The 21,418-nt window shown below is 39.5% G+C and overlaps 1 protein-coding gene across 1 annotated transcript in view; it reads right to left on the minus strand.

Annotated features, from left to right (window-relative positions):
- Positions 1-5,637: 5,637 nt before the first annotated feature.
- The window catches only part of TMIGD1 (transmembrane and immunoglobulin domain containing 1), a 23,207-nt gene continuing 7,426 nt past the window's right edge, over positions 5,638-21,418 (minus strand). Inside the window, exons 2-7 of the mRNA XM_044676303.1 lie at positions 19,945-20,047; positions 18,509-18,784; positions 14,405-14,683; positions 7,525-7,628; positions 7,085-7,125; positions 5,638-6,210 (exon numbers count right to left, since the gene is read on the minus strand). Of these exons, the coding sequence (XP_044532238.1) occupies positions 6,207-6,210; positions 7,085-7,125; positions 7,525-7,628; positions 14,405-14,683; positions 18,509-18,784; positions 19,945-20,026 (786 nt within the window). The 5' untranslated portion in view covers positions 20,027-20,047 and the 3' untranslated portion in view covers positions 5,638-6,206. The remainder of the gene's footprint in view (positions 6,211-7,084; positions 7,126-7,524; positions 7,629-14,404; positions 14,684-18,508; positions 18,785-19,944; positions 20,048-21,418) is intronic.

The following is a 21,418-nucleotide window of genomic DNA, read 5'->3' on the forward strand; positions in this document are numbered from 1 at the left end:
TGAGTCAAAAGTCAAAAAGCTAATAACCCCCACTCCCCTTCCTCCTTTAGAAAGCCCCTAAGCAGGAGGGTTAGACTAGGGGCTCTTCCTCTTATTTTTGTGCCATGACCTCTTTGGCAGTTTGGTGAAGCACATGGAACCCTTCTTGGGATGTTTTTAATTGCATTAAATAAAACACATAAGATTGCAAAGGAAATAATAGGTTGAAATATAGTTATCAAAAAAAAATTTTTAAGTTCATGGGCCACAGAGTAAAAGTCCTTTGCCTGGTAGATAGGTGACCTTGGAGTTCAAAAATCTTTATTCAAGTCCTTCTCTGATACATTACTCCTCTTGCCCCAAGTAGCAAACCACTCAACACTCTTAAGTTGAAAATACTTCTTAAGTCATTTCAGTCATGTCCCTTTGTGACCCCACTTGGGTTTTCATGGCAAAAACTCGGGAGTGGTTTGCCATTTCCTTCTCCTGCTCATTTGACAGATGAGGAAACAGAGACAAATAGGATTAAATGACTTGCCCATGACCACACCACTAGTAAATGTCTGAGGCCTGATTTGAATTCTGGAAGTTGAGTCTTCCTGATTCCAGGCCCAGGGCTCTGCACACTATGGTACCACCTAGCTGCCCTTAAGTTGCAGATATTAGTGATCAACATTGATGGAAGGAGTCTTCTTACCCCAGTAAAAAGTTCTATAGAGTTCAGTAGAGAGCTCATAAGTAGGAGGAGAATGAAAATGATGCGGTTTAACAATGATCTGGCTTTGGCAAAGCATAAGCATTAATTCCAGCTTTCCATATGGATTTCTTTTTTTTCTCTTTTTTTTCAATGTCCTTTCCAACCCCCTTAACTACTCAGTCACTTCTGCTTCTTCTGACTCTTTCCTAGTCAAAGACTACTACTCCAGAAATAATCCAATAAATTCATTAACACTATATTGATTAATAAACCTCTTTAGTTGCATCTTTCAAGGGTATTTTCATTTTATAAGGTGAAAACCTAAAGGACTAAAACACAAAGGGAGAATTATTAGGCATCAGCAAATGAAAGAGGAAGGGATTTGGGGGAGGAAAGGAAATGAGAGAGTCTCTTCAAGATCTCTTTTTTAAAATTCAGAATATTTTTCCATGATTACATGATTCATGATCTTCCCCTGCACACACACACACACCCCTGCTCTTTCCTCCTCCCCCCTTCCAAAGCTGACAAGCAGTTCCACTGGGTTATACATGTATCATTGTTCAAAACCTATTTCCACTATTGCTGGGTTTGTACCCCAAAGATATCATAGATAAAAAGACTTGTACAAAAATATTTATAGCTGTGTTTTTTGTGGTGGCAAAACACTGGAAAATGAGGGTATGCCCTTCAATTGGGGAATGGCTGAACAAATTGTGGTATATGCTGGTGATGGAATACTATTGTGCTGAAAGGAATAAAGAACTGGAGGAATCCCATGTGAACTGGAAAGACCTCCAGGAAATGATGCAGAGTGAAAGGAGCAGAGCCAAAAGAACATTGTACACAGAGACTGATATACTGTGGTAAAATCGAATGTACTGGACTTCTGTACTAGCAGCAATGCAATGATCCAGGACAATTCTGAGGGACTTATGGAAAAGAACACTACCCACATTCAGAGGAAGAACTACAGGAGAGGAAACGCAGAAGAAAAACAACTTCTTGAACACATGGGTTGATGTGACCATGATTGGGGATGTAGACTCAAAACAACCACCCCAATGCAACTATCAACAATATGGAAATGGGTCTTGATCGATGACACATGTTAAAACAAGTAGAAATGTGCATCAACTATGGGGAGGGGGGTGAAGGGGAAAGTAAGAACATGAATCATGTAACCATGGAAAATTTTTCTAAAAAAAAAAAATAAAGTATAGTTCTAAACAAAAAAACAAACAAAAAAACCCCATATTTCCATGTTATTTATATTTGCAGTAGAGTGATCTCTTAATATCAAAATCCTAATCATATTCCCATCGAATTACATGATCAATCATAATTTTTCTTCTGCATTTCTGTTTCCATAGTTCTTTCTCTGGATGTGGATTAGTGTTTTTTCTCCTAAGTTCCTGTGGATTGTCCTGGGTCATTGCATTGCTGCTAGTAGAAAAGTCAGTTACATTCAATTGTGCCATAGTGTATCAGTCTCTGTGTACAATGTTCTCCTGGTTCTGCTCCTTTCGCTCTGCATCAATTCCTGGAGGTCATTCCAGTTCACATGGAATTCCTCCAGTTCGTTATTCCTTTCAGCACAATAATAGTCCATCACCAACATATACCACAATTTATTGAACCATTCCTCAATCAATGGACACCCCTTCATTTTCCAATTTTTTTCAGGGCCTCTTAAAATGTCACCATCTGACCCAAGATATATAAGGAACTGATTTAATATATATGGAAAAGAGCCATTAACCAATAGATAAATGTTTGTACAGGATATGAACAAGTAGTTTTGATAAGAAGAAATCCAACTATCAGCAGGCACATTAAAAAAATGCTTTTAACCACTAATTATTAGAGAACTGCACATTAAAGTAACTCCAAGGTTGTATATCTCACACCTATCTAATTAACAAAAATGACAGATGTTGGAGGAGTTAACAAACACATCAATGCATTATTGGTAAAGTTGCAAATTAGTCCAGCCATTGTGGAAAGCAATATGGAACTATGCCCCCAAAGTTCTTAAACTGTACTTATCCTTTGACCTAGAGATAGACCTTAAAGAAAACAAAGAAAGAATAAAAGGACCTGTATGTACAAAAATCCAGTAGCTACTTTTGTTGTAGCAAATACCTGGAAACCAAGGCAGAACTCATCAAGTAGGAAATAACTAAACAAATTATAGTATATATAATTATGTAATAGGTAATGGAATATTATTGTGCCATTAGAGACAAAGAAAGGAGCAATTTCAGGAAAATCTAGGAAAAGTTATACGAACTGATGCAGAGTGAAATGTGCAGAACCAGATCAATTTATACAATAACAACACAATGGTAAAGAAAAGCAACTTTGAAAAAAACCTTAAGAAATTGATCAGTGAAATTATCTGTGATAACCCTGAAGGACCAACGATGAAGCATGCTACCTGTTTCCTGACTGAAGGGTAATAGGTCCAACATGCAGAATTAAACATACATTTTTCAAGCACTGTCAGCATGTAGATTAGTTTTGCCTGACTGTACTTATTTGCTATGTGAGTTTTGTTCTTCCATTTTTTTCTCCCCAGTGGGATGGAATGAGTAGAGGGATGGAAATAGTATTGTCAAAAAAAGGAAAAGAAGGTTAACAAGGAAGTTCAGCAGGAAATTCCAGATAACCAGGACAGCTTTGAAAATAACATATTGAATTTATTATATATTTAAAGAGTAGCTATAGCAAAGATACATGGTTTCATGAGAATTCTCATTATTTGCTCTCCATTGTATATGAAAAGTTCATTCTATTTAGTCCTTGTTAAGTTAAGAATTAATAAAAAATTACAACTCACCATCAGATCCCACTTACTCCACCTACCCACCTACTCAAGCCAGAGGACAGCTGGGTGTGGCTATGAAGAAACCAAAGAAGCAATTCTGTGGTTTCACATTTCCAACCCATTAGTAATCATTTATCTATCCAAATCACTGGCAGAAAATTCTCATAGTGGTAGGAAGATTCCCAAGTTCCAAAGTTCGAGGTGCTTTCCTTAGATTGATTCAGATTAAGCTGACTCGACATGTTTATTGTAAAATATCATCATCATCATCATCATCATCATTATTAATGGCATTAAACCAAACAGGATAAGACTTTTCTTAACTTACAGAGAATATCAAAATGCAGAAAGTGGTATTATAATTCCTGTTAATTGTCTATGATACTTTGAACACCATAAGTCAAGTCTACTGGATTTTATAAGGGTAAATAAACTCTTTCCTGTTGAATAAATTTGCTTATGAGTTCATAAGGAGAATTCCATGTCCTAGAACAAAGTTAATTCATAATTCCATGGGGTGGGGCTAAGATTATATGTCTAACCTTTCTTGCCGACTCTTAGCATCTCAGTAAAATTCCCAGAAGCCTGTCTATTTAATTAATTTAATTTAATTATTCCTTCATTCATTTGCCTCTCACAACAACCCTGAGAGGTAGACAGGCAGTATTATTATTTGTGTTTTACAGAAGAGACAAATAAAGCTTAAGAAGAATAAAAGAAATTGCTCACAGTCCTGCAACTAGTAAATGTCAGAGATATGACTGGAACCTAGGTCTCTTCTGAATCCATGGCACTTCTCTGCATCATGCTAAACTCTCAGAGTCACAGAATCAAAGCTTTTCAGGATTGGATGTAATCTCATTAACCATCTAGTTCATTTTATATCTAAACATAACACAGAAGCCTATAACATGTGTATTATATACATCTATATATATGTAAATATGTCACATATATAGGAAACTCATGTACTATAGATTATTATATGTAATGTGTATAATTAAATATATAATGAAATTAAATATATAGAATTTAATGATATAAAACATTTTATATATCATTATATTATTTTATTTAATATTATATACATATACACACACATATAAAAACACATAACTGACAAGGGGGTCACCTAAGCTTTGCATGAAGATCTCCAGTGAGGAAGATCCATTGGATTTGAGGTACAATAGATTCAACTGGAATCTGGATTTAGCCATCTATGTGACCTCCAACAAGTCACTGTTTATCTGGCCCTCATTTTCCTCCTCTGTGAAATTAAAGAATTGGCCTAAAATAAGAATCTCTGAAGTTTCTTTCAACTCCAAAATCCACTGATCTGGAGGCCTCCCTTTGCTACATTGGCAGTTGCCACCCAGAAAACGATAAAAAACACCGTAACAATAGCTCTACGCCAGACTGTCTTACAATCTGTCTCCCTGCCTGGCTGAAATTCCTAAAGAAGAAAGGGGAACCAGAAGGAAGGAAGATTTGGCCTTGACTGTTGAGCAACAATAATTCTAAGATTTTGTGCATTCTGTCCTTTCTTCTCTTGTCTCTCATCAATAAGGGCCTTTTCCTCATTGCTAACAACTAGCTATTTCTATAGGATCCTAAAATTGATATAGTAGGAGAAGCAGCTTCTAGAGGAGAGGGGCCATTTCACCGATCAAGCAATCAACAAGGATCTATTAAGCACCCACTGTGTGCCAGGCACTGTGCTAATCAAGCAGTGAGAATACAAAGACAGAATTCAGAGGTAGCCCACAAACAGGCAGCTTAATAAGCAGCTTAGTAGCTTCAGAAGTAAAAAAAAATACACCTACAAAGTGGAAGGAGAAAAGAAATTGGGATCAGTACATGTACTTTGGCAAGGAATAAAGGGGGAAAACCCATAAAGCAACTTTAAGGAAATCTAGAAATTTTAGTCTAAATGTGTCTATTAAGTATTTATTGATTCATAACTAATACACAGCTCTGCAAATTGTGCAAAAAAGAGGGAGGGGAGATTGTAAACAGACATTTTCTTTGGTCCTATCTCATGCTAGTCTTATGTTCTCATGAGTGAATAAAGGTCACACAAAATCCCAGTACAAGAACGTACAAGGTAAATGGAAATTCATTTTAATTGAACTAATCTTTATTAAGTTCCCAATGGTAGGAATTGAGGATGCAAAGACTAAAAAAACTAAAACATTCCCTGCCTTCAAGGACTTAATATTCCAAGGGTAGGAGTAGGGGACAGGGAGGGACATAATTGTATCCAGATAAATAAATACAAAGCATATACAGATTAATTGGGTGCTGATAATTGGGGAGATTAGGAAAGACCCCTAAGCTCTGCTTTGAAGGGAGTCAGGGATTCTAGGAAAAGGGGATGAAGGGGATATACATTCCAGATACTTATGCAAAGGTGCAGAGGTGGGAAATGGGATTTCCTGAAGGCTTATTGCCACATTAATCCCTGAGAAGTATTGTCCAAATTCTAAGATTTCCTAGTTTCCTTGGAATCCTTCTCCTGGCACCTCAGATTTGCCAAAAGAAATGGATTGGCATTAAATAATTAACACAACACCTTTTCAATTATCACTGACCATCCAAAGAGAGCACATTTTAATAAAAGCAAGGAATACACAAGAGATTCCACACCCAGGGAGGCCCTGGTACTGCCCTCTTCTCATTTTAGACAGGCAGCTCGATTCTTTACCTAAAATAAAAAAGAAGCATACATGAAAGCCAAGAAGTCTATCAATGGAAAACTGTTACACCACAAACAGGGGAAAATTCCAGGGCTTCAGAGGATGCCATATTCATCTGCTCTGCTCATTGGCTCCTCAACTATAAAGAGTAGCACTGACAAGGGCCCCAAAGAGGAAAGAAATTTAGCAATGAGGATGCAATTTATAATCTCAGCCTTGCTTCCACCCCTAGTGTGAAGGAGTTCGACCTGGGTACCTTCCCTTGGGGCAGGCCCTCTCAGTCATTGACACCATGTAGCAATAAAAAGGCAGTTTCATAAGTCAGAAACTGCTCAAAAGGAGGTGAGGGCCCGCGGCTGAAGGTGGTGCTTGGGTCTGGGCATCTTGCCAACCTAGCCTCTCTTTGGCAGTCTTACCTCACTTCTATTCATACTAAGACTAGGCACGTTCTCCTTCCTTTCCTTTCCTCCTTCTTCTAACCTCTCAGACTGAACAATTTTCCAAGGGAAACCATCCACTTTGGGAAAGTGATGCCCTTCGAAAGAGAGGCTGGATTACCTACCCCAACCCAAGGATCATTTCAAGTAAAGATTGCTAATCCCTCCTAATCTTCAACTAGGAGGAGAAGGCAAAGGGGCAAACCAGTATGGAACTGGGACAGGGATAAGCAAGACCACAGGACCCTGGGGAAGAAGCAAGGGCAAGGAACAAAAGAGAACTATGAATGCAGGAAAAGCAAGTAGCCACAGAGAAGAATGGTCCCTTCCCCTCCACAGGGACCCTGAGGCAAAGCCCCATTACCCAATCTTAGTTACAGTTTTGGATTACCATCTCCCCTAAGTAGGTCTGCATATGGAAAATCATCACTCCCCAAATACTTACAGAGGGGTTTCGCTTTGAGGTCTCTGGTCTTTAATGCAGAGCTAAAAGCAAACACAACAAAATGTTTTTGCATGTTCGAGGAAAGGGTAATTTCAGCCATCTCATTTAAGGTTTTAGGGAAATAAAGTTCATAGACTTCTAGAACTAGAACTATAAGGGACCTTGGAGGCCATCTGATCCAATCCTCTCCTTTTACAGATGAGGAAGCAGAGGCTTTTAAGCCTTTTCTAGGAGGCAAAGTGATTCCCACAGGTAATAAATGGCAGAGTTGGGACTTGAACTCAGGTCTTACGACTTCAAGTTCAGTGCTTTTTCTACCATACCCCTCCCTCTGGAAAGGAAACAGAACAGAAAATTGCTTCTAGTTCTGAGCAATCACAGTTCTTTGACTTCCTTTGGGTAATTTTAGCACACTGCCCCATCCTAGAATTCCCAAGTACCTTCATTAGCTTTTGTCTTCTTGCAATCACTCCAAACATTATGGTGAGGAAGACCACCACAGATGCAGCAATAATGGGTTCAATGGGAACTGTAAATTTTTTATCTGTTAAAAATTCAGATATAGACCACAAGAAGGTAAGATCATGGAATATCTAGAATCATATAGTCAAGCACATACATATATACATATGTACACACACACACATACATATATATTTATATATATATATATGCCTTTCAATGCCTTGAAGGACCCATAAGGTAATTAGAGTGGATAGTCCCACCACCAGCAAGCACTGGATCCTTCTATGGCTTGAGAAACTTTTGTATCTAAAAGAATTAGCATCCCAGGGCCATCCTGATGATAAGCCTTTCCAGATTTAGACTGGTTTTCAGGTTACAGACTCACTGTCCATTTCCAGATCAGCTGCCCCAAAACTTCCCAGCCTTGAGCGATCTGACACAATATATGTTTTTCTGCGTAGCCTTCTTCTAGAACTGGGGAGTCACCTTCCTCCCCTGACCATAGGATTCTAGATCTTCTCCTCTATTAAACTGTGAGTGCCTTGAGGCCAGGCTCTGTCTTTTCCCTTTTTTTTTTTTTTATAACCACAGTGCTTAGCACAGTGCCTGGCACAGAGAAAATGCTTAACAACTGTTTTATTGATTCACTGGCTAACTAGGTCTAGCAGGGATCTCAGAGGTCAGCTTGCAAAACTGCTATGTTTTACGGGGAAAGATCCCTTTTCCCAATTGCTCCATTTAAATTCAGAACAAGGTATTGCTAAAAATACTTTACAAGAGGAATAACCACCAGTGCAACCAAAGTGTGCTAGGGAAAGGACTGCTTCCATAGGCATCTGGGTAGTAAGTTGTAGAGCTGGAACTGGAGCCTAAGTATTTTCCCTCCAAGTCCAGAGTTCTTCCCATTGCATCTCCAAAGCACTAGGAGAAGCCTCTAGTGCAAAGGAGAGCTCCACTTAAGTCTATGAGAAACATATGACATCTTAGTGTAAGACAGCTGGCCTTGGAGTCAGACTGTCCTGGGTTCTAGTGTTCAGGTCCTGCCTCCAGTACTGACTGGATAACTCTTGAGTTAATCACCCAACCTCCTAGCATCCCAGACAACTTTGGAAAATTTATAAATTGTGGCAAGGATGTCCATCTTCATAAGGGAAGGGTGTTTCCCACCAGGACCAGAAATTAAAAAATATGTATGTCTGCATTGTGCATATATATTTTGTCTTGATCTATGACTTCATCAGTGTAAAGAGTTCTTCATTAAGGCAACTCCTAAGAGTTTATATGATCTGTGCAAGATTGCACAGTCAGCATGAGTCAGAGGCAGGCCTTGAACTCGGGTCTTCCTGACTTCAAGGCCAGTTCTCTAATTATTACCTACTATACCACCATTGCTAGAGATAATTAGAAAAATAAATAGGTAGGTAGGCAGGTAGGTAGGTAAATGGATGGCTATATAGATAGATGGATGAATAGAAGAATGGCTAGGGATAGATACAGATAGACGGACAGAAGAATGGATGGATGGATAGAGATAGACAGATGAATGGAGATATCGAGAGATATAGATGGATGAATAGATGAATAGATGGGTGGATAGACATATGGGTAGAGAGATGGATAGAGAGATAAAGATAGATGGATAGATGAATGAGAGGATGAATAGAAAAAGATGGATAAATGGATAGATTAATAGATAGTTGGTTAGACAGAGAGTAGACAGACAAGGCAGACAGATAGAAACATGACATAACGGATATGTGAGGAGTCAGAAAAACCTGGGTAGAGGTCCCACCTCTGACAGTTCCTAGCTGAGTAACCCTGGGAAAACCATTTAGCCTCTCTGAACTGTAAGCAACTATATAATCAATCAACAGGCATTTATTAAACATCAGCTATGTGCCACACATTGTTCTGTGAAGTGAAATAGTCTTTGCCTTCAAAAAGCTTACAGTCCCCTGGAAGAGGGTTACAAAATATTCCCACATAAACAAAAGTGATATATAAAATAAATTATTTGTTTGGCCATGAGGAGGGAGTTGGGGGCAGGGGAGTTGACCACTAACAATTTATAGATTGGAAAAGGTCTCTTGATGGAAATGTCTCTTGAGCTGAACCTTAAGGGGAGCTGGGGGGTTCCAAGAGATGGAGCTGAGAAGGAAGAGCATTCCAAGCATGGGCAGGGCAGGTGGCGGGGGGGGGGGTGTCATCTGTGCAAAGGCAGAGAGGCTTGAGAAATGTCACATAAGAGGAAAACTAAGGAAGCTAATAGGACTAGAATATAGCATATGTGAGGAGGAATGCTGTATAATTAGCCTGGAAGGAGAGGCTGGAACCAGACTATGAAGAGTTCCTGATGCCAAACAGGGCAGTTTGAATTTTATCCTAAGGCAATATGGAGCCCCTGGAGCTTCTTGAGCAGGAGGGTGGCACAGTCAGATCTCTGCTTTGGGAGAATATCCTTCTGGGAGCTGTTTGGAGGACAAATGGGAGAGGGAAGAAAATTGGACGTAGGAACACCAATTAGAAAACAACTGCAGGGGGCAGCTAGGTGACTCAGTGGATTGAATGCCAGGCCTAGAGATGGAAGGTGCTGGGTTAAATCTGGCCTCAGATTCTTCCTAGCCATGTGACTCTGGGTGAGTCATTTAACCCCCATTGCCTACCCTTACCACTCTTCTGCCTTGGAACCAATACACAGTTTTGATTCTAAGACTGAAGATAAGGGTTGAAAAAAAAAAGACCACTACAACAATCCTGGCAGAAAGCAATAAGGATAGCTATATCATGAGTAGAGAGAAGGGGACGGGTGCAAAATTTTCTCAGGAGGTAAAACTGATTGACTTGGCAGTTAATTGCATATGAGGGGAAAGCAAGAGTAAAAAATTAAGAATTCTCCTAAATTGAAATTATAGGAATCTGAAAGAAATCAGAAAGGTAGGGTTTAAGGTGGGAGAGAGAATGAGTTCTGTTTAGGATATGTTGTTGTGTTTGAGATGTCTGTGGGACATAGGAATGGAAATATCCAGCAAACAGTTAGAGATGCTGGACCAGAACTCAGCAGAAAGATGTCAGATGTATATGTAAATCTGGAGGTCATTTGCATTGAAGATACTGGTCAAATCCAAGAGAGCTGAGATGAAAGCACTTGGAGACAAAAAAAGGGCCCAGGATAGAGCTCTGAGGGCAAACCCATAAATAGGACAGAAGGACATAAATCTTGATCACACAAAAGAGACAAAGAAGGATTGGTTGGTCAAGGAGGAAGAGAACCACGACAGGACGAGGTCACAGACAGTCAGAGAGTATCTGGAAGGAAGGGGATGGTCATGGTCAAGGAAGGGTAAAGCATGGCAGAGAAAAAGCCATTGGAGTTAAGCAATGAAGAGATTGATGGTGATCTTGGAGAGAGCTGTTTCAGTCAAGTGGTGGGGAACGAAGCCAGATGATGAGGCATCAAGACTACAAATTGTAGAGAGGTTACAGTTAGCATTGGTGGCAACAAAAATCATAGGCCCTTGAAATACATGATGGGTGTAGATTCCTGGCTAGAATCAGGAGAACATGCTGACTTGTGGTTATTCATTCTCTTTCTCACCCATTTTCCTTTTTTTTTTTTTTTAAATTTGTTTTTATGGAAAGAGTTCAAATAAATCCTGCACCCTATATTTACTTACCTGTGTGATCTTGGGCAAGTCCTCTCTGGGCCTTAGATGGGGTTAGATTAAATCAATCAATATAGGCCCTTACTATGTATGTTTTAGGCACTGTGCTAGGCAACAGGGACACTTGCCAAAAGATAAGTCTTTATCCTCCATGAGTTTATGTTCTTATCCAGTGATCCCTGAGGTCTCCTCTGATCTATGTCCTTATGACTAAATGTTTCTGAAGTTCCTCCAGCTCTACATCCATCCTCCCTCTCCTTCTATGGATAATTTTCTGAAATAAAAAAATCAAAATTCTTCAGCTGTTCCTTTCCTAAAATTATATCTTATAGGAAGGCAGGTTGGATGGGCCCTCTAGAACAGCTATACTGTTGGTGACTCTGATTCTTGATCTGTCCAGTTTAGGGAGGAGGAAGAATGCCCTTTCTTTGCTGGTGGGTAGAAGGTTCCCATCCTGGAAGGGACAGCTCAGTCAGGGATATGAGGCAAGAAAAGTGGGTACTTCTGGAAAAGTGACTAGCCCAGAAAATAGAAAACCACCTGTGATTTCTAGCCACCCTCTCCAATCCCAGTCATTCCAGCTGCTAGAAATTTGGATCTCAAGTTTCTGTTAAGAATCTCTGCTGGACCAGGCTTGTAAAGTCTTCCCTCCTTAAATGAGATAACATCACTTCAGAGTGTCTGATTTTTAAACTCACATTTAATACCTGTCCACACAGAACTGTTGTTTGTGGTCCGGGGTGGGGTGGGGGGAGGAGTCCCCTTTAACTTTGTTTCTTGGAAAATAATTTCCAAATATTTGGGCAAGAGTCTTGCTCAAGAAAGATGCCCATTTAGTCAGCCAGTCTAGCATTCATTAAACACTGAATTCTGGGAACTACAATGCATAAAGTGTAATGGAAGGTGTTTATGGACTACTTGGCATTCTAGCCCATCACTTACAACAAGGGGTTTATATTATGAGGGCATCCAACAATGACAGTTTATAAGGGGGCTGAGGAGGAGGGAAAGGTGGTTACTAGGTTACACAGAAATAAGAAAAACAAGTCTCCACCCAAAGCAAGATCCTACACACCTGGAAGCCAGCCTGGCAACCTACGTGACACATAGACCTCATATTTTTTGCATGGCATGAAGCAACACCTACATCATTGTTCTTTAATCAGAAGGAATTGTGTCAGTGTCTAATTTCCCTGTCTCTGAGTGTGGATTTAGTCTATTACTTGGTAGGATGTTACATCCTGAGGCCTTTGTAAACCAAAAAACTATACATGAAGATGGTAGCTGGCAGACTTAGGCATTTCCTACTTGTCTGTGGATCCCGTGGGTGTCTTGTTTCTTTGTGGCTCAGATCTGGAAGGCTTGTTCCCCAGGGGAAATCACTTCCTTTCCCACTGAACAATTCCACTCAGGTGGCCTCTGCTTCCCACATACTACTTGGTCAAAACTGTATGGCTACAAAGAGAGACAAAAAGATCCAAGCCTCATGACCAAGCCAACAATTCTCCATGGATGCTTTTAGCTTTGGAGGGGAGAGAGATGGACAAAAGCAAAAGGACCCAGAAAAGCCATCCATGTACTGACAAAGTATACAGTTAATGACATATCTGTTCTTGTAATAAAGAAGGAAGAGGTGAGGCCTGTTTGGCTGCACGTAGTTCACTAGCCCCAGACCAGAAAAAATGTGCGTCATTGTTTTCAGTTTCTGGTATCTCTCCTTTCCTTTTGTTCATTCAAGAAATATAAGGGAAAAAAATCAATCTAGTACTTCAGGTGGATTCTTTGGTCAGGTCATAAACCTGGGCAAGCCAAGCTCATTGAGGAGCAGTTTAACTAGGACACTCTGGATACCCTCATGGTTCACAATCCAAGAGTAATCCAAGGTCAGATTTGGAAGGGACCGAAAGACATCATCTATTCTAATTCCTTCTTTTTGTTTGTTTGCCTTTTCCTAGGATCATAGATTCTGACCTGGAGACAACTTCACATCCAATGCCTTCATTTCGTAGAGAATGAAACTGAGTTGCAGAAAAGTGAAGTATCTTACTCAAGGTTACCAGAGAGTAAATGATGGAGTCAAGGTCCTCTTATTACAAATCAAATGTTCTTTCTCCTGCATCACAATTCCCTCCCCCCTTACTTCCTGTTTCTCCCTTTGCTCAGTGACCTTGGACCTGAAAATTCCAGTGGCTACTTCCTTTATTGTCTAAAGTAATTCAAGGGAATGTTCTCACTAGAGTTTGAGGCACATATTTATCCTCCTGCACTAATTCCACTTAGAAGAGAGCCTTTGGCTAAAGGAAAGCTAGAAACAAAGGATGTTTTTTCTTTAGAAAAATGACTATGGTCTTTAGTGCCAGATATCTTTGGCTAGATATATGTTTTAGCTCATGGGATCATCAGGTTAAATCTGGAAGAGATCTTGGCACTAGCTAGTTCAACCACCTAATTTTACAGATGAAGAAACTGAGGTTCAAGGGACTTGTTTAAAGTCACACCGGTTCATAGGATTTAGAGATAGAAGGAACTTTAGGTTCCATTTAATCCAACCTCCTCCTTTTGCAGATGAAAAAACTGAGGCTCCAGGAAGTTAAATAATTTGCCCAAGGCCACATTGTCAGAGGCAAGATCTGAACCCAAGCCCTTCAAAGCCAATGCTCTTTCATTCTTCTTTTCATTCTTTTCTCTTCCTTCTTTCTTTTATTTAAACCCTTACCTTCTGTCTTAGTATCAATTCTAAGATAGAAGAGTCGGCAAGTTTAGGCAACTGGGATTTAATGACTTGCCTAGGGCCACACAGTTAGGAAGTGTCTGAGGCCAGATTTGAATCTATGTCCTCCCAACTCCAGGCCTCTACTTCCTTCATTGAGACACCTAGCTGCCCCTAAGCCTGTGTGCTTTTCTACTATAACAGGTAATAAGTAGCAGCACCAGAATTTAAACCTGAGCCTTCTGACTTCATGTTTGGTACTCTTTCCATTATATCAGCTATTAAATGACAGGTACAAAATTTGGACCCGGTTTCATTGTTTCCAAGTTTGGGTGCTTTTTTCCCTATACTTCAGAATTTAATTCCTAGGGAGTAGCAGGACCTCTATCTTCATCATCCTTACAAGTACCTACCATAGATAGGACACTGTTTAGCCTTCTATCTAGGAAAGTCTTTAATCTCTTTCTTTGGCCCATTAATTACCTTCAATGATCAAGTGGAAATCCTTGGTTCTCGTTTGCTCAAGATATTTTGCTTGGCAGCTATATGTCCCATTGTCAGATTTCTGGACTTTGGAGATGGACAGCTGGAACAGCTCACTTGTCTGATATATCTGGTGATGGTTTTTCTCCAGATTCAGGGCATCGCTGTTTTTGTACCACGTCATTTCAGCCGAGGGGTTGGACTTCACATTACAGTCTAATTTCACATTGCTTCCTTCCTCGGCTGTTTGGACATCTTTCCCACTCAGAGTAGGACCATCTGCACGGTACAGTCAATTGGGTTTAGTTAGTGGATGACCAAGGTCTTGCTTAAACCTATAATAGAATATTGTTGACCCTGCAAAGTTATCACCATCCTATGAATCAGATTGTTCTCAAAGAGATGGAGAGTTAGAAGCCATCTCATCTGAATGAGAATTCCCTCTGTGTTCAACATACCCACCAAGAGGCCATTTACCCTTGGATCAAAGACCTCCATTGAGCACCAAAGCAATCCACTGGATTTCTCATGTGCTTTAGTTATTTGGATGTTTTTCCCTACATACAAACTTAAATTTGCCTCCCTGCAAAGTGAAAAGAGTGCTGCATTTGGTGTATGAAGATTATAAGAACATAGAGCTACAAGGTAGCCTCTGTTGCAAACTTCCAGGGATGAATGAGATGGACCCAAACTCTCCCGTTCCCCAGAGAATTATTCCATTTGTTCCTGGAAGTTTGCAGGAGGGTTTTCCAATATCATCATAGCATCTAAAGTAGGAAGGGATCTCAGAAACCATTTAGGCTTTGTTCTAGATATTAGGCCTCTCTTGATGCAGCCTAAGATTTTTATCCATTTCTGTTGTTATATCCTGTTATATGTTGGCTGTTATATCCATTCCATTTTTTGCTCACTTTAATCTTGCCTACAATTTCTCAAAAAACAACCCACAACTTAAAGTTGTCTAAAATCCAATTAAATCCAATTAAGATTGTCTACAATTAATCTTGTAGCCTACAATTTAAAACCCTCAAATCTTTTTAGATGAGATTGTCCAGCACTAGTGACCCATCTTGTACTTGTGAAGCTAATTTTTTTCAACCCAAGTATAAGTCTTTACATTATCTATACAGTAGGACCTCATTTGACATGACCAATATATTCTAAGATTCTTTGCCAAGTTGAAAACCACTCGTGATAGTGAACCCCACTATTAAATAAGTATTTCTTATACAAACATACTTAGGTACCTTACAATTTTTTTAGGCTTATCAGAACTACCAGCATCACTCATTACTCTTGTACTTTGGGGCCACTGATAAAAACTAAAGTTAATGAAACAAAGAGAAGCACTGCCCTGGTGTGGGAATGGCTTGTTACAAAAGAAAATTCCAGATAAAGACTGATAGGGGAGCTAATGTTTGGTGCAAAGCAATGAAATGACTCATGCTAATGCTTCTCAGAACTAGAATGAGCATGAATGGGTGAACTGCTTGCTGTTAAGACTTTATTCTACTTGGAGAAATGGCAGGGATTGAGGATATAATTAAAATTTTTTATGTATTTTTCTCCCTTTATTATTTTTTGATTGGCAGCCACATGTATCTGAACTTATGTGTGTTGAGTTTACCTAAAATGAGATCCTACTGTTTTAAATTTCATCTTGCTAGATTGGTGCTACATAAAGAATACTGGTTTTAGACACTGAAGAAGCTATCTTCAAATTCTATTACTATCATTTACTATCTGTGTGAATGTGGATATGCCACTGACCTCCCTCAATTTCCTCATCTATAAAAGATGAGACTTAGATTAGATGATGTTTAAGGGCCCTTCCAGTATCTTTGCCAAGAAAACCCCAAATAAGGTCACAGAGATGTGGACACACCTAAAATGGCAGAATGAAAATAACAAAGGGCCCTTCCAGGTCTAAATTTATGATTCTACTTGCTACCCTGTAAATTAATTCAATTCCACAACATTTATTTAAGAGACAGTCCCTTGGGAAATGCAAAGACCCCCCCAAAAAAGGAACAACAACCATCTTTAAGGAATCGAAATTACTTCATTCTATTGTGCTCAATTCCATTCCCCTTTCTGGACCTTAGTTTCCTAATCTAAAAAATGAAGTAATTGGACTGAAATATTCCCCAAATCTCTTGTAGCTCTATACCTAGGATCTTTGCCTACTTTATATTATACCTTGCCCCAGGTTTAAGGCTAAAATAGACATTATACTTTAGCCTTATACTACTAAACGATTCTATTTTTTTTTCCCCAGTAGTGTACAGTGGAAAGACTTTAAAGCCAGAGGAAATGGGCTCAAATCCTGACTCTGATTATTCCTACCTATGAGATTTGGGGCAAGTTGTTTAACACCCCTGTTGCCTCACTTTCCAAATGAGGAAGTTGGACTAGATGGCCTGGGAGGTCCCTTCCTGCTCTAAATCACTACTTCTAGTCACAAGAGTTTCAACAAGCAGAACTAGCTGATTTGAATTTCCCCTTCATTTCTCTGCCACTTCCAACATATGATAGAGGCACAAACTAGCAATAGAATGGCCAAAAAGCAGAACTGTACATTTGAAAAGCAAAAAAGAGGGGGAAAGAGTATACGATGGATAATTACCCCAGGAATAATGGAGGACTGGCTGTGCTATGAATAGCTTCTTTGAAAACTTGGCATTTCAGAGTACTGCTGAATGTGTTTCAATTTTGTTCATCCTAACAGAAATGTTACATATATATTTTTTGGATGTGTGGAATATTGCTGGGAAAAGGCAGATATTTCCCAAATGTCCTATTTTGTTGTGTTCCAAAGGTTTATTGTGAAAGGCTCTACTACATATTTTTAGTTCCTTCCTTCCTTCCTTCCTTCCTTCCTTCCTTCCTTCCTTCCTTCCTTCCTTCCTTCCTTCCTTCCTTCCTTCCTTCCTTCTTTCTTTCTCTTGTATCACTTAAGCTCTCTGGACCTCAGTTTCCTTATCAGTAAAGTGAAAGGATTGTACTTGTTAACTTCTAAGGTCCCTTCCAGCTTTAGATCTCTGATCCTGTTAGCACCTCATCCTGAATTAATTCATCAGAACCATTTTAGCTAACTGAACTAGGTCTTGATTGAGGGAAGGGTGAAGAGGGAATTCCAAAGCATGGGGTTCTACCAGTCAGGAGATCAGGATTGGATGGATAGGATTCTAGATAGCCAGAGGGCAGGGAGGGGTATACTTGATACCTGAGAAGAAGTTGGGGGAGCCTTCAGTGAAGCGCAAGAAAAAAAGTAAAACCAGGAAAGGCACCGAATATCATCTAATTTGAAAATAATTTGTCGTTGAGTTATTTTCAATTGTGATTGACTCTTTGGAATTTTCCTGGCAAAGAAAGTCAAGTGGTTGGCTGTTTCCTTTCCTAGCTCATTTTAAAGAAGAGGAAACTGAGGCAAACAGAATTAAATGACTTGGTTAGAAATACACACAGATAATATCTGAGGTTGAATTTGAACTCAGGTCCTACTAACTCCAAACCCAGGGCTCTATCCACTGGGCCATCTAACTGCCCTCCTATTGACTCAACAATCAAATATAAAAACAACCCTCCTTGGCATTTAAAATCTAGTCACAACATGGCTCCTCTCTACCTTTCCAGTCTTATATATCACTTCCCTCCATGCACTTTGCCATCCAGCATATTGGTCTGTTTGCTATTCTATACACTCCTCTCCCACCTGTGCCTTTGACCTGGATGTGCCTCTTCCTATGATATACTCCCCCTTCACCTCTGCCTTTTGGAATCGATGGCTTCCATCACAACTCATATCAAGTGCCACCTTATTCAAGAAGCCTTCCCTGATTTCATCCTCCCTGGCTACTAGTGCCTTCCCTTCCAAAACCACTTTGCATTCATTTGGCATCTAAATATTGTGTTTCTACTTCAAATGTATGCATTGTTGTCTCTCCCTCCCAGAGAACATAAGCTTTCTGAAGACAGGAACTGTTTCATTTTTGTCTTTGTGTCCCCAGCACCTATCCCAGTGCCTGACACTGTAGTAGGTGTTTAATAAATACTTTTTGACTAACTGTGATTAAGTTTAGGGCTCCTGGACCCTCCACTCACAAGTGACATTCAGAATCACAGAGATGCTCATGGATTGGTCCCGTTGCAACTTGCAGGTGAAGGTGACCCCATTGTCATCCTCACTGATGGAGATACAGATGGCACTAGAGTTGATTTTGTTTCCATCTCTCAGGTCTACTCTCCCATTTTCCCGGTACCAGAGTAACTCTTCCCCTTGACTGTGATTCTGAACTGCACATATCAGAGACTTTGAAGAGTTAACTGTGGCGGGTAGGACAAAGTTTTCAGGGTTGTTGTTCACAGTTAGGATGACATCTGGAAATATAGAGACACACACAGAAAAATGATCAAGAAAGAGATCTTCAGGATTAATTCAGAGGTATCAAATATCCAAATTAAAATGCTATCAGGAAATATTTTTAAAAATAAATAAAAGTTAAATAGAACATAGATAATGTTAATATGTGGTTTTCCAAGTCAATGTTCAGCCTGGAGGAATTCTTACATATGGTTTAGTGATCTCTTTTCCATTTGTTTTTTTTTTAAACCCTTACCTTCCATCTTGGAGTCAATACTGTGTATTGGCTCCAAGGCAGAAGAGTGGTAAGGGTAGGCAATGGCGGTCAAGTGACTTGTCCAGGGTCACACAGCTGGGAAGTGTCTGAGGCCAGATTTGAACCTAGGACCTCCTGTCTCTAGTCCATTTGATTTTGACACCATTGTGAGGCTAGTTCAACCCAAACATTTTACAGATTAGGAAATTAGGCAGAGAGCTATAAATAGCTTGCCCAAGATTCCCACAAGAGTAAGAGCAGAGTCAGCATCCAAACTTGATCTTACTCTCTGGTTCGGCAATGACATTGCTATGAATTTATCCTACCTTGGCCATCTTATAGTCAATGCTTTCCATTTCTTCTCCCCTTCTGGAGAGGAGTAGAATTGAATTCATCCTAAGACTTTCTTATCTCCTCCCTGGTGAGTAGTATAGGGTCTCATCTTTTCTATGGTCACTTCTCTTTCAAAACTACCTTCTTTTCTCTCTGGAAATTTAATCAGATTTTATCCTATTATAACAATTAGTCCCCTTTCTAGTCTAGAGGCAATATGTGGCCCTTAGGTTCACAGTGGTCCCCTTCTATGTTGTTTTGTATAGTTTTATAAGATGAGAAGTTAGTAATACAATCATAATAGCTACAGGCCCCCAGTTAGGGATGGCTAAAATTACACAAATGATAAATACATTATGAGGCAACCTAATTCCTCATAAGTCTATGACCGGTTGTATTTTTTCCAGAGAACTGATTCTCTCCTGTAAGTAGGTAAACTGAGTATTGTATAGGCTATCAGATGTGGTTTCTGCATCAGCTAGTCAACTATTTTTCTTTGTGACAAAGGAAGGTCCTTTGAGAGGTGACATATAAAAACTGAAAGGCATCCATTTAAAAAAAAAAGGCTTAAAAAAGGCTTTAACTTACTCATTAATGCACCTGGCAGAAGTACAATCACTAAGAGGAGTGACCCAAAGCTTTCTATTAGTCTGTTCTTCTTCCAGGCCATCTTTAGTAATATCAGTAATATCTACAAATAATAAAAAAAAAAGTTTCCACATTTCAGATGTAACATGATCATATACCAGTGGGCCTTTGTTTTTCTTTTTTCTTTTTTTTTTTTTTTTTAAATAAACCCTGGGATTCCATTTGTAGGGGGAATTCTTCCCTCTATCAAGGCAGATCGGTCAAAACTCAAAAATTTATAGGCATTTTTTAAACCCTTACTTTCTCTCTTAATATCAATCCTAAGGCAGAAAAGTGGCAAGGCATAGGCAATCAGACTTAAGTGACTTGCCCAGGGTCACACGGCTAGGAAGCATCTAAAGCCAGATTTGAACCTCTGACCTCCCAACGCCAGGCCTGGTCCATCCATTGAGCTACCTAGTTGCTCCTGAAATTTGTAGTGTAAAGAGAAAATGCCTGGCTCGCTCAAAGGTTAAGTAATTTGGCCAAGGTCACAGAGCCGGCATACAAAGATATATGGACTCGTAGGGTCATAGATTTAAACCTGAAAAGGACCTTAGAGCCCATCTAGTCCAACCTTCTTATTTAATGTGTGAAGAAAGTCATGTTGAGGTCGATAGAGGTTAAATAATGTCCAAGATCACACAAGTGAACAAGAGTAAGTGACAGAGCCAGGTCTTTTATTCCCCAATCCAGCATGTGTTTTGCTACACTATCCTGGCCCCTGTGTTAGAAAAAGCACCTAAATTCTCTTGATTTTGAACCCAGTGCTCTGGTCACCACGATAGGTTACCTATAATTGCTTTTTATTCAACAGAAAACAGTCCAGCTGAGTCATCCCAGCCCACAAGCATACAACCGGAGTTTTGTTTCACAAGCTTGTTCCAGATTTAAGTCCAAAGTACTGTCTGTCATCACCGAGAAATTGTTACAAAAAAAATAAAATGAAAGCTTTGCCTTGAAGAAAGTAGGCATGAGATAAGACAAATAGGGGGAAATAGCAACAAATACATTCTTCTTCACTGTAGAAAAAATTCAGAAATGCTGGGAAATGGAGATATTAGGATCATAGATTTGGAGGGACCTTAGTCCAATCCCCTTGTTATACCAATGAAGAAACTGAGGCCCAGGGAGGTTAGTGAGTTACCCAGGGTCACATAGGTAGTAATTAAAAATCTGCCCTACATAGAATTCCAAACCTAAAGGATGTTAAAAGCATTTTCCATCCTTTAGTGGAAGAGAAATAAAGGAATATAGTACCTATTAAGCAAAAATCATTAAAATAGTAAGTATAAAATATATATATCTAAATACATAAAATATATATAAAATATGAGATGTGAGCTTCTTCCTAGTCAAACCTTACCTCTTCTTTCTTTCCCCAATTCGTGTTCTTCCCAGTGCAAAGGTAGGGGGCATTGGGAATGGCATTGGG

Source organism: Gracilinanus agilis, chromosome 4 (genome assembly GCF_016433145.1).
Source record: "Gracilinanus agilis isolate LMUSP501 chromosome 4, AgileGrace, whole genome shotgun sequence".
NCBI lineage: Eukaryota > Metazoa > Chordata > Mammalia > Didelphimorphia > Didelphidae > Gracilinanus > Gracilinanus agilis.